Source organism: Lottia gigantea (genome assembly GCF_000327385.1).
Source record: "Lottia gigantea unplaced genomic scaffold LOTGIsca_14, whole genome shotgun sequence".
Taxonomy (NCBI): domain Eukaryota; kingdom Metazoa; phylum Mollusca; class Gastropoda; family Lottiidae; genus Lottia; species Lottia gigantea.
Window position 1 is genome coordinate 3,241,409 of NW_008707617.1, and position 12,331 is coordinate 3,253,739.

The following is a 12,331-nucleotide window of genomic DNA, read 5'->3' on the forward strand; positions in this document are numbered from 1 at the left end:
GGTCAGAATAAATGTCAATGCCCTCTAATTACAATTAAACTTTATTCTGTTCGGATTGTTATGACATCAATGTTAAAGGAAAATAAATCATATTCATAATTATGTTCAATTTTACCAGGATAAAAGCAATTTTCTGATTTATACTCATGTCATACTTTTAAAATAGATCGACTAATTTATCAAATTTGCCGGTCAAGTCAAGGTATAAATTGAACCATTTCTCCTTATTGGAATTATTAGTCTTAAAACACCACAAGCCATGTTGATGTTTACGAGTCTTTTATTTGTTTGCTTTGCATCTATTTATGCTGGTGAGAGTGTATACCCTGGTAAGTAATTTATCTCTTGACCTGGAAATATTTGGCATAAATATATACTGAGTACTGGGTTTTAATTAGAACAACATGAAATGATATTCAGATTACGAAAGAATTGTTGACCAATTAATGATTTGATAACCAGGTAGTGACTTGATGTCCAATGATTTGATGACCATGCAGTGACTTGATATCCAATGATTTGATGGCCATGAAGTGACTTGATGTCCAATGATTTGAAAACCAGGTAGTGACTTGATGTCCAATGTTTTGAAAACCAGGTAGTGACTTGACGTGCAATTATTTGAAAACCAGATAGTGACTTGATGTCCAATGATTTGAAAACCAGGTAGTGACTTGATGTCCAATGATTTGAAAACCAGGTAATAATGTATTTAGGAATATTATTAACTATGTTTAATGAGAAAAAACCTATTAAATGGAAGCACATTTTTTTCTGTCACAGACTGTCAAAATCCCGATAATAATGAAAGAATCCCAAATGGTAGCAAATTTAAGCTAGAAAATTCTGGAGATTGTATTGAGTTTACCTGTAAAGATGGTGGATATTCTGCCTCTTCTGTTGGTAAGAACTATATTGGTTTTATCTGTCTGTGTTGTTACATCATACAATTCATAATTCATAATAGAATTCAAAATTTAAAAAAAATGGTTTGATGGGAACTCAATCCCCCATAAAATTGATAGTGTTAAGCTAAGCTATGTCAATACATAAGAGCATTGGAAAAATAATACCAAGAAGTCTACATTCAGTTTTGTCCAACTCGATAAAGACGAATGGCGCAAAATCCTTACGGAATTCGTGTTCTCTGGATAGAACTACTTAGGTACTAAATTAATATTTTGCAGAGTGTGACAATAATGGTGAATGTGTGGCAGTAGGCCGGACAGTTGAAGAAAATTGTAGATCCAAAAAGTGTGTTTATGATAAATTTGTTGGATTTCAAGTTACTGAAACAAGTAAGTCAGAATCTCTTACCTTTATTTCGATTTATATACTAGTTAGTTCTATCATTTGTTTAAACACTGTCTTAATTGATTATTTATTGAAGTTCACAAAAGCTACAAAGATACCAGAATATATACATTCCACACAATTCCCACTTACACCCTTTCTTGGTGATTTCGGGAATCTCTTCTGTTGATTGTTAATACGAGGCTACTGAAAGCCTTAAAATATCTTCAAATACTGTTATATTTTTCTATATTATTTTATAGAATGTGAAGATGACGAGGGACAATGTCACAGTCCAGGAGAAGAATTTACCAGAACTTATCAAGGAACAACTTACTCAAAGACAACATGCACCGTTGATGGGAATTTGGTCAAGTATTCTTACAAAAATTAAATTGTTACTTTATTTAATAAAATAATTTACTTCGACACTCAATACATAAATCGTACCTTTATTTTATTAATCTAATGCTTTTAAAACGTACAACTGAGTGTGAATTTACCATTTGAAATCCTGCAGTGACGTCATACCAATGTTTTGGTGGGATTTTAAATCTCATAAAAAATCCATTTCTTTTAAAGTCCAGGGATCATATGTAAAATTTCACGGAAGTTACCAATGCTACATTTGACTGCAGAAGGTCTTATCAAATATAAAGTCTAGCTAAATGGTAGCCGGCAGAATTGACCACGTTTATAGATACAAATTGCAATCTTTTGCAATAAAAAGTCTCTTCCCGAGAATAATTTGGATTTACAAACAATAGACAGCTGTTTATTAACTCAAATGGACATTGTTACGTGCCAGTTGTGTACGAGCTATGCGTTTTGTAATACGTTATGTATGGAATTGTGACCGTCTTTCTCATCACCTACTTCCCTCCACTCGCAGACCATTCTCGTATGTGGCTGTAGGTGTCCTAGGAAATGGTTTCAATTCGTAGGAAATGATTTCAATTCATTTTTCATAACAAGGTTTAAGTCTAAGGTTCCAGGTTAAAAAGTAAGTCTAGCTAATTGGTTATTGAACTAACGTAGTCTTGAAGGCCCCCTATTTCAATATCATTTATTGTTTTTCCAGACAAACCAAGCAAATGACTCCGCGTCGGTTTATACGTCAGATAAAACACTTTCTCTCGGAAACTCTTTTGGGATTCCGGATTTAAAATATCAATCTCCGTCAAGTTCTATCCTATTAGATTGCGCTACGGAAGGGTGTTATCCACTTTTTTCACATTGGATATTAACAATAGTAATTAATATTATTTTTAGATTAAAAAGAATGTACAAAATACAATTTTGACCTTCAACATTAGAAGAAACAAGTTTGATACGAAACAGAAACAATGAGAAAGTATTTAAATATCTGTGGGAAAGTTTCGTGTTTACTCTGTAATTATTACTGTAAATCAAATCCCAATTTCAATCGATTAGCCCGGTGGTTTTCGACCCGTTTTGTTAAAATGCTGCAAATAATTCTACCTTGCAGTGCAATGATTGTCAAGGCCATATATTGTGTAGTCATTTGAGATGTTGTCTATATTGTAGAGGGTGTGAAACATTTAATGCACCAATTAAACGTTATTTTTCTTCTTCGTACACCCCAGTGCGTTACGCATACCCTTAGATTTATATAGATACCAAAAATTGGTTTGATTGGAGTGACGATACCCCATTCATATCACACAGAACGGCTAATGCCAGATTTGTCGGCACAGTACCTGCAGGTGCATGAGAAAATATTTCAAAGCATGTCAGTGGTGGTTGTCGTTCTGTTCATTGTCAATTCAAAGCTTTATTCAACCAGACGGAAGTTAATATGTCTAGCAATGTAACTCTTGAATGATTTTGGATTGTTCCAAAATAAAAAACAAATCTTTCACTGGTTACCATTAATCTACTTAATCCTTAATCCAATTACTGCTTTGTATTATCAACAGTAAATAGATACCAATATGCGGGAAACCAATCGGGTATAAATATATCTTTACCTTGCTATAGATTTCATATATCGAAGTTGTCTCTAATCTTCCAGATTTTAAAGTCTTAATTTTAGTTGTCTCCAATCTTCCAGATTTTCAAGTCTTAATTTCACTTTTACTCTGCGTTCAAAATGGTGAGTATTTTGTAATGTTTATTTTGTCAATACATGCACTTTTTCCTGGGAATGCGAAAGAACCAACAGTTTCCTCTCGTATTTGACCAAACTTGATTTACCTTTTCATTTCTGGAGTGTTCGACTTTTCAATTAGCTTTCTTAGTTATTGCTCTTGACCTAGCCTTAAAACATTTCAGAATTGGCAGGTCGACCCAATAGCAACTACATGTTTCATATAGTTTTCATATATATATCTTGGTAAAGGCATGTATAGTGGCTAGATCTTAGATGAGTTTGTAATATTTTTAATTTTTAATTTAAAAATAAATTTTGATATCTTTCAGCGTGAGTGTATTTCTATCCATGTTGGTCAAGCTGGTGTCCAGATGGGCAATGCCTTTTGGGAATTGTACTGTTTAGAACATGGTATTCAACCTGATGGCCAGATGCCCTTTGATAAAACAATTGGAGGTGGAGATGATTCTTTCAACACTTTCTTTAGTGAGACTGGGGCTGGTAAACATGTTCCAAGGGCTGTATTTGTAGATTTGGAGCCGACTGTTGTTGATCTTTGTTGATGGAAAGACTGAGTGTCGATTATGGAAAGAAATCAAAATTGGAGTTTGCTGTTTATCCTGCTCCACAAGTATCAACTGCTGTAGTAGAATCCTACAACTCCATACTAACAACCCATACCACTCTGGAGCATTCGGATTGTGCCTTCATGGTGGACAATGAAGCTATTTACGATATCTGCCGACGAAATCTAGATATTGAAAGGCCTACTTACACAAAACTTAGATTGATTGGTCAAATCGTCAGTTCCATAACTGCTTCACTTCGATTTGATGGTGCTTTGAATGTCGATCTTACCGAATTCCAGACCAACTTGGTGCCTTATCCTCGCATCCATTTCCCATTGGCTACATATGCTCCAGTTATCTCTGCTTAAAAGGCCTACCATGAGCAACTTTCTGTTGCTGAAATCACCAATGCATGTTTTGAACCGGCTAACCAGATGGTAAAATGTGATCCTCGTCACGGAAAATACATGGCATGCTGTATGTTATATCGAGGTGATGTTGTACCTAAGGACGTCAATGCCGCTATTGCAACCATTAAGACCAAGCGAACCATCCAGTTTGTTGACTGGTGTCCCACTGGTTTTAAAGTTGGTATCAACTACCAGCCACCAACTGTGGTTCCTGACGGTGATCTAGCTAAGGTTCAAAGAGCTGTTTGTATGTTCAGCAACACAACTGCTATTGCTGAGGCCTGGGCTCGTCTTGATCACAAATTTGATTTGATGTATGCAAAGAGAGCTTTTGTTCATTGGTATGTCGGTGAGGGTATGGAAGAAGGTGAGTTCTCGGAAGCTAGGGAAGATTTAGCTGATCTAGAAAAAGATTATGAAGAAGTGGGTGTTGATTCTGTTGAAGGTGAAGGAGAAGACGGAGAGGTAGTGGAATACTAAACATTTTAATGTCTTTTATTGTCTATTGTCAATACATATTGCCTATTTATGTGTTTTGCATGATACAATTTGTTATTGGTTAATGGTGTCCATTACTATGTGCTGAAATGGGGTAGTAATCTCAAATAAAAGCAATAAAATCTGAAAATCAGATTAGTTCACATTTGCGAATTTGTTAATCTAGTATCTAGCTTTTGTCAACATGCCCCAGAATGATTGTACGTGTAAGCAATGTTTAATTTTTAAGCCATAATCTTATTAAAGTGGTAGCTTCCATTTATTTCATTTTCAACCCTTGACACCCCTGAGTTGTTAGACAATCATTCTTCACAATGTCAAGCTATTACCATGACTTCAGTTGGCTCTATTTTTGAACCACGGCGGGCAGTGATTTGATTAAATTTTACTCTAGCGAATACAGCCAATGAGAGCCATCGGAATAAAGAAATCTCTGATTGGCTGTATCTCGTAGAGTACAAACTAATCAATTCAGTGCGCTTCCGCAATACAAAAAAAGTGGTTTATGAAGACATGGTATTAGACACACGGATACGCACTACGAACTGTTAGCGGTATGGCACCCTCCATTTCAAATTGAACATGACAGCGCCATTGCGGGTCTGTTGAAATGGAGTCAGTGTTGATTTAAAGCTGGTTGATATTTCCAGTTATTCTATGATCTGAATTTTTTGGCTTTTTGCTTTCTTAACGTTAGCTACTTTTCATACAAAAATTATTTCGTTTATTTTGTCAAATTTATTTAACGTATTATCTAAATCATAACTAAAAAGGCACATAGGCACAGGCCTTTGATAAACTATAAATGGGTTAAATCGATATCTTGTCACGTGGAACAAATTATTGGAATACCATTAAAAAATTGTTTAATGACGCATGTAACTTCTTCTTACTGCAAGAAAGGACAACCTGTTCACATGTTAAAATCTATTCCAAATTAAACGAATTTTAATCAAGATTTCTATATGTTTAGCAAATAGAATATAAAGTCGGAACAATAGAGTTCATATCAAATTAATGAAGTAAACAGTTGGTGTAGTCATATTAATATCATTTTTATAGTAAGAAAAAGTCATTAATTGATCCATTAATAATGTATATAAACAACTGAGTTTCATTGAAAACCAGACTTTATTTTCGTTCTAACGGAGACCAATAACAGTGGTATTAAAAATGGCATCTTGGCAATTCATTCTAGTTGGCGTTTTAGCCGCCGTAGCTTTAACATCAGCAGTAGGTCAGTATTCTTAGATATAACTGATAATAACACACTGCACATTTTTACAATTTGAATTTTATAGCGTAATGTTGTATTGTACGTATATGTTCAAAACAAGGGGATGCCAGAGCAGTTTTTTTGACCTGCTCATACAGTCGAATGTTGGTAACCAAAAGGGAAGGCGACAGAGTCGTAATCGTGCTCTTGACTACGACAAATGTTGTTTGCTCTAAAACTTTTGTTTTGAGGCCCGGTAAAACAAAGTTAAGTGTGGTTAAGTTCGGTTTTATTTTCTCATCAATAATAATTCATCAATTCAAGGAAACAATTTTTATTCTATAGATTGTGAATATGAAGGTAAAACTTTCGCTGATGGATCTAAATTTAAATTACCAACAAGTGGTAATTGTATTGAGTATACTTGTACAAATGGTGGATTTAAAACCACCAAAAAAGGTAACTATCAAAAACATACATCTTTAGTTTGTATATAATTTCTTCTTGCCAAACTTTTCTATTACAATTTTTATGGCATCGAGCAAGACAACAAATTCATATTTGAGGGTCAAACAAAAAACATGAATTTAAAGGAATATAAAATACAGGAATCGGAATCTGTGTAGTAATGTTGTTTGACTTCAATAAATAAATGAAAAAAAAAAACACACGGGCAGGACTGAACTGCTGCTTGAACTGAAAATGAGTTGAAATGTTGTTTGACGTATACGGGAGCTGAAATAACCCGTTGAAGGTATTCTGAGAACTGAACAGAAACTTAACTTTTTGAGGTAAACTGTTTGAACTGAACAGGAATTTAAGATAACCTGTATTGAATCTGTTTGACCCAAAGTTGAACCGCTGTGTTCAATTCAATTATAATATACATAGCAATATTTTGTTATTTACTGTTGTTGAAACTCAAGATGTCCAATATTTCGCTCCTTCTTTTTAACTGTAACCATTACATTTTAGAATGTGAACAGGGTAGTTCATGCTTTCCACTTGGTCATGAAAGTGTAAATAATTGTTATACAACAGTTTGCCAACAAAATGATGATGGAAGAATTGGGTTTATCAACAAAGAAATAAGTAAGTTAGTTAAAGATGGATTCCCTTATTTTCATTTATGAATATGAAAATGCTAATACTTATATGAATAGAAAGTAGAGGTGTTATAATGACTTGGAAAAATACCAGTTTGTCTCACATGTCAGTAATTAATTCAAAATTAGCTAAATTAGAAGAGAATTACCAGCAGAATTTCAATGAGTGGCCGATCAAGAAAGGTCAAACAGTCTTTTTTTGTTTATCCAGACTGTTCATACATGGACATTTATGATTGGTTAAAACTTATATTATCATATGCAATAAAAACATAATGATATGGTTAAGAATACATGATAATTCATTAGAAACACCAATTAATAAAATAGTTTGCTTAATTTGACACTAAAAAACAATGTAATTCACTTTTTTGTCCTATCGTACACGTACAATCAGTTTGAGGTTTAGCGGTGGTATCGGCGAGGAGAGGATGTAGAGGCGGTGGCGAATGTTGTCAATCATACCTTCTTACCAGGAGCTTCAAATTTCTGTAGCAGCTGTGACCTTCTTGTAACTTGTAAACGTCTTCATTATGCAATGACGTATTTTGTCGCCATTGTCGCTTGTCAACTCAGTATCGCTTTACCTATAAGTGTTTATTTGGTACATTATAACACGCATAAGGCATACAGATATTGAATATCAGTATTGTGAGTAACGTAGCGGAAGTCGCGAAGGCACAAAACAAGGTATTCTTCAGATTTTTAAGGATGTAATTATTTAAATATATTATAATCATTACTTTTATTACTTAATAGAATGTTCAGGTGACGAGGGAAAATGTTTCAGTCCAGGAGAAGAATTTACCAAAACTTATCAAGGAACAGTCTACTCAAAGACAACATGCACCGTTGAAGGAAATGATGTTAATTATGCTTTCCGTAATTAAACTGTTATTTATTCAATAAATGAAATAAATGTACCTGAAATGTCATAAATTGTTTATTAATTCTGTGTTTTCCACGATATTAATCTCCCTAATACAAAACTAAAGCGAAACTGATCTAACATTGGCCACTTGAGTCACTTGATACGAACAAAACGAAAGTTACGGCGATGCCGTTAGAGAAAACTTTGGAGGTGTGTAAAATCCCCTTTTAGCAGGGTCTTTTTCTTCTGCCTCTACTCCAGCTGAAAACTGTCAAAATATCCATCAGAGGCTGTAATAGAGGCAGATGTTTCGGACTAGTTTCTAACAGGCTGAAATGTCCAGCAATAAAAAAATCACAATTTCTTAATTATTTGTATTTAATTTTAAAGTTTTAACGCATGAACATTGTTTTTTTTTAAAAAAAACAAGCTCATCTCATAAATTCCGGCGTGACGGAATCACTCATTGGTTGCACCCGATTCGCCTATTATTAGTTGATTCTTTCAAGAAGTTGTTAGTGGCTATTACTGCTTATAGTTATAACATAACAAAGGCGCCTTTCCGCCTCCAGAGGTAATTGTTAGTTGCTACGAACTGCTAACAAAGGCTATCACGTTAATAATAGTCCACTGCTCGCAGCATCTAACAAAGGCTAACAATAATACTGCTGCCAAAAGCTAACAAAGGTTAAAATTAATAATAAAAAAATATATTCATAATTTCATGGTTATACCTATACCCGACATTCCTTTTGCCTCAGCGGAGTTACCAAGACATGAGTATTGTTACTAGACCTCTGGTAGTACCCGGGTATTGTTACTAGACCCCTGGTAATGCCTAGGTATTGCTACTAGACCTCTGGTATAGTACCCGGGTATTGTTACTAGACCTCTGGTAGTACCTGGGTGTTGTTACTAGACCTCTGGTAGTACCTGGGTATTGTTACTAGGCCACTGATAGTACCTGGGTATTGTTACTAGGCCACTATTGCCAGCCTATTGTTACTAGGCCAGTTTAGTACTAGGTATCGTAGCTAGGCCACCAGTTATGTCAGGGTATTGTAACTGGGCCTCCTGTAGTATCAGGGTATTATTATTGGTCCACTGGTAGTACCGCACGGGTCACTGATAGTACCCGAGTATTGTTACTGGGCTATTTATAGTACCAGGCTGTTGTTACTGGGCCATAGGTAGTTACAGGAAACTGTTACTAGAAACCACCGGTAGTACCTGTATAATGGTACTGGGCAACCGACAGTTTTGGGTTTTGGGACTGGGTTAAGTTTGCTACCGGGCTAGGTTATTGTTTACCAACTAGTACCAGTTTGCTGTTACTACGCCACTGATTGTAGGCTACCAGGCTACTGTTACTAGACCTGTGGCAAAACCAGGCTATTGTTACAGGGCCACTAGTATAACCAGGCTACTGTTACTAGACCTGTGGCAAAACCAGGCTATTGTTACAGGATCTCTGATAGTACTGGGGTTTTGTTAATAGGCCATTGGGCATACCGGGGGTTTGTTTCTATCCACAGGCCATACTGGGGTCTGGTTTCTAGGCAACTGGCCATACCAGGGTCTTGTTTCTAGTCCACTGGCCATACCAGGGTCTTGTTTCTAGACCACTGGTCCTACCGGGGTCTTGTTTCTAGGACGCTGGCCATACCAGGGTCTTGTTTCTAGGACACTGGCCAACAGGGTCTTGTTTCTACGACACTGGCCATACCAGGGTCTTGTTTCTAGGACACTGACCAAACCAAGGTCTTGTTCATATAGGCCACTGGCCTATAAATACCAGGTTATTTTTCTTGGCCAATGGTTATACCAGGCTAATGTTACCGGCCATTGATTATATACCAATTAGCTATTAATTGTTACAGACTCAGTGGTTTTAAAAAGCTTTTTGGGGGCTCCCTGGTTCTACCAAGCTTTCGCTAGGCCGGTGTTAGGCCTACTGACTCAGTGGTTTTACAAAGCTATATAGGCCTACTTTTTCTGGGCCACTGGCTTTACCAGGCATTTGTTCATGGGCCACTTGTTATACTACTTTGTTGCTAGGCCTCGGGGGTACCAAGCTATTGTTACTTGACCGCTGAGAGTGCTGAGATTTACAATATTATAAAATATAAAATAATTGATTTAGATCGTGTAATAAATTGGGCGATGTGACTTAGGTACGATTTTGTAAAATATTTTTACCGGTACCGAACTTATTTTTGACCTGATTCTGTAAAGGTCATCAACTCGAAAATTGAGAATTATGTTCTGCCTATGATTTCATTGCCGATTGATGAGATTATTTACGTGGAATTTTCACAAGAGAATGCCGACTAAGGTAAAGCATTTTTAATATTGGCTCTTTAAACTTTAAGATAATCTTATATAGTCCTAGATCTAGAAATTCGACTGACAGTCTTGCATATAAAATATCTGTTATTTCCATGTAACGAATAGAAATTAGTAGTTTAGTATGAGGTTCTTCTTAACATAAGGCATAATTGTGGAATCAATTCTATTATTAACAAATGAATCAGAAAAGTTTTAGCATTTCTGAAAGCCATGGCATAGATTATTGTTCATTTTTGCTTCCAAAATCTATTCACATAACCTACCAAGTCACCCTTTGTGATTTTGGAATCAAACTTTGCCTGTCATTAGATGTAATTCAACAGAATATTTTCATTAAGTTGCTATGTGTCTTAGTAAGCTGGTTAATTGACATGGTTAATTTCATACCATACTGATAGGCTTTTGAAAAAAACAAAAACAAACTATAAGACAGGTTTGGAGAAATCAGGCGATAAAAATTTACATAGTGTATAATTGGGTAAATCTTATCTGACCACACTGAGCTCAGAATTGAATTTTTCTGTATCTAACAATATAATTTCCAATTGCTTGCCATTTGTCCTTAAGAATGTTTTGAGTCCATATAGGTTTTAATGATTTTACATTTGGAATAAACACTCTTTAATTTTATGGATTTTTTGGATAATTGAAAGATTCTGTTGTATAGATGACCCAAATACTGTGGTCGAAAAGAATGTATCGGACTAACCTATTCAATCGATTTGATATCAAAATATCATATTATGATAATTTGATAACAAATTGGTTGTTTACTAATAACAATTAATAAAGGAACTTTCGGTAACTTGAATGTCGATCTTGAAATCATTATTAATTGACAAACAAGCTGATGATAATAATGTTGGTATCTTCATAATATCTCCGCAACACTAATAGTCTTGAATGTTTAGACTCTAATTAAAATTTCAGATAGAAGTCGCCTTATTGTTACATGCATATACAGCTTATTCAACTATATATCTAGTAGATCTAATTAAATGAAATGATGCAGCCTAATAAAGATAAGATAACAACTTTATTGAACACGATACACTATGTCCTCCTCATAAGGTCCATATCTACTTTTTTATAATGGGCGCATTTCTTATGAAAAATTACAAATAGACTAAAATGTTTTGTATTTTCAGGCCTAAAATTATAAAATTCTTATTTAGACAAAAGCTGAAAAGGATGTTTTCTTAAAACTAAACAAATGGCCTTTGTTGGATGCTTACGTTTCACTTTAAAGTGATTGATACGGTACTAAATTTTTTATTTGGCCCACTATACACTTTTATGTTATCGAGACTTAACTGGCGGGAACATTGAGTTATATTTATTCAAGTCGAATCACCATAAAATATATTATTCCACTTCCATTTATGTAAATAGTGCCTATGGAAAACAATATGTAAAACCCCAAAGAACATTTTGACGCAAACTTCCTTGAAGTTTTACCATCATATATTGATAAGGTCACAATAATTGTCAGTAAACGTAGAAACTATAATTTTTTTTTCATTTCTATTCGCTTAATGGTCAATTCGCCCCAAAACCAAAATACCAACAGAATAATTAGGCCTATTGTTGAATTAAAGTGCCCGTTGTTGAACCTTTTTGTCAGTGGTAAAATAACTATAACTGCTTTGTGTAATTGCAAGACATCGTCGACGGGACAATCTCATGTGACACAGTAACCTTCCAATCCAATCCAATATCAATAATCTGTAGGCCCTACAATAGGTTGCCTAGAAGCATTAACCTAAAACTATCTGTTGTCCAATTATAATAATCTGAGACTACAAGGGTAACAATAGCCCAGTACTACCAATGGCCTACTAACAACAGCCTAGCACTAGTAATAAAAGCCTGGCACTTCCAGTAATAATAGCCAATTATATCAATG

General features: G+C 34.9%; 4 protein-coding genes across 4 annotated transcripts; all 4 read left to right on the forward strand.

The window, feature by feature from the left end:
• Positions 1–259: 259 nt before the first annotated feature.
• LOTGIDRAFT_157590 (hypothetical protein) lies at positions 260–1,687 on the forward strand (the record flags this gene model as incomplete). The annotated part of the gene is made up of 4 exons (XM_009049795.1): positions 260–329; positions 784–903; positions 1,188–1,298; positions 1,557–1,687. 4 exons carry the CDS (start codon positions 260–262, stop codon positions 1,685–1,687), a joined length of 432 nt encoding a protein of 143 aa, XP_009048043.1.
• A 2,027-nt stretch (positions 1,688–3,714) lies between these two features.
• LOTGIDRAFT_80237 (hypothetical protein) lies at positions 3,715–3,957 on the forward strand (the record flags this gene model as incomplete). The annotated part of the gene is made up of 1 exon (XM_009049796.1): positions 3,715–3,957. A coding segment is annotated over one exon (243 nt), but the record flags the coding sequence as incomplete, so codon positions are not given.
• An 11-nt stretch (positions 3,958–3,968) lies between these two features.
• On the forward strand, positions 3,969–4,865 carry LOTGIDRAFT_157592 (hypothetical protein; the record flags this gene model as incomplete). The annotated part of the gene is made up of 2 exons (XM_009049797.1): positions 3,969–4,328; positions 4,359–4,865. The coding sequence occupies 2 exons, from the start codon at positions 3,969–3,971 to the stop codon at positions 4,863–4,865; spliced, it is 867 nt and encodes a 288-aa protein (XP_009048045.1).
• Positions 4,866–6,029: 1,164 nt separating this feature from the next.
• On the forward strand, positions 6,030–8,138 carry LOTGIDRAFT_230690 (hypothetical protein). Its single transcript, XM_009049798.1, has 4 exons — positions 6,030–6,120; positions 6,445–6,558; positions 7,075–7,191; positions 7,965–8,138. The coding sequence occupies exons 1-4, from the start codon at positions 6,057–6,059 to the stop codon at positions 8,093–8,095; spliced, it is 426 nt and encodes a 141-aa protein (XP_009048046.1). The 5' UTR covers positions 6,030–6,056; the 3' UTR covers positions 8,096–8,138.
• The last annotated feature ends 4,193 nt before the right edge of the window (positions 8,139–12,331 follow it).

Coding starts and splice junctions, on each gene's coding strand:
- LOTGIDRAFT_230690 (XM_009049798.1), top strand. CDS start 6,057: ATGGCATCTTGGCAATTCATTCTAGTTGGCGTTTTAGCCGCCGTAGCT. Junction 6,121..6,444: donor AGCTTTAACATCAGCAGTAG/GTCAGTATTCTT, acceptor TTTATTCTATAG/ATTGTGAATATGAAGGTAAA. Junction 7,192..7,964: donor GTTTATCAACAAAGAAATAA/GTAAGTTAGTTA, acceptor ATTACTTAATAG/AATGTTCAGGTGACGAGGGA.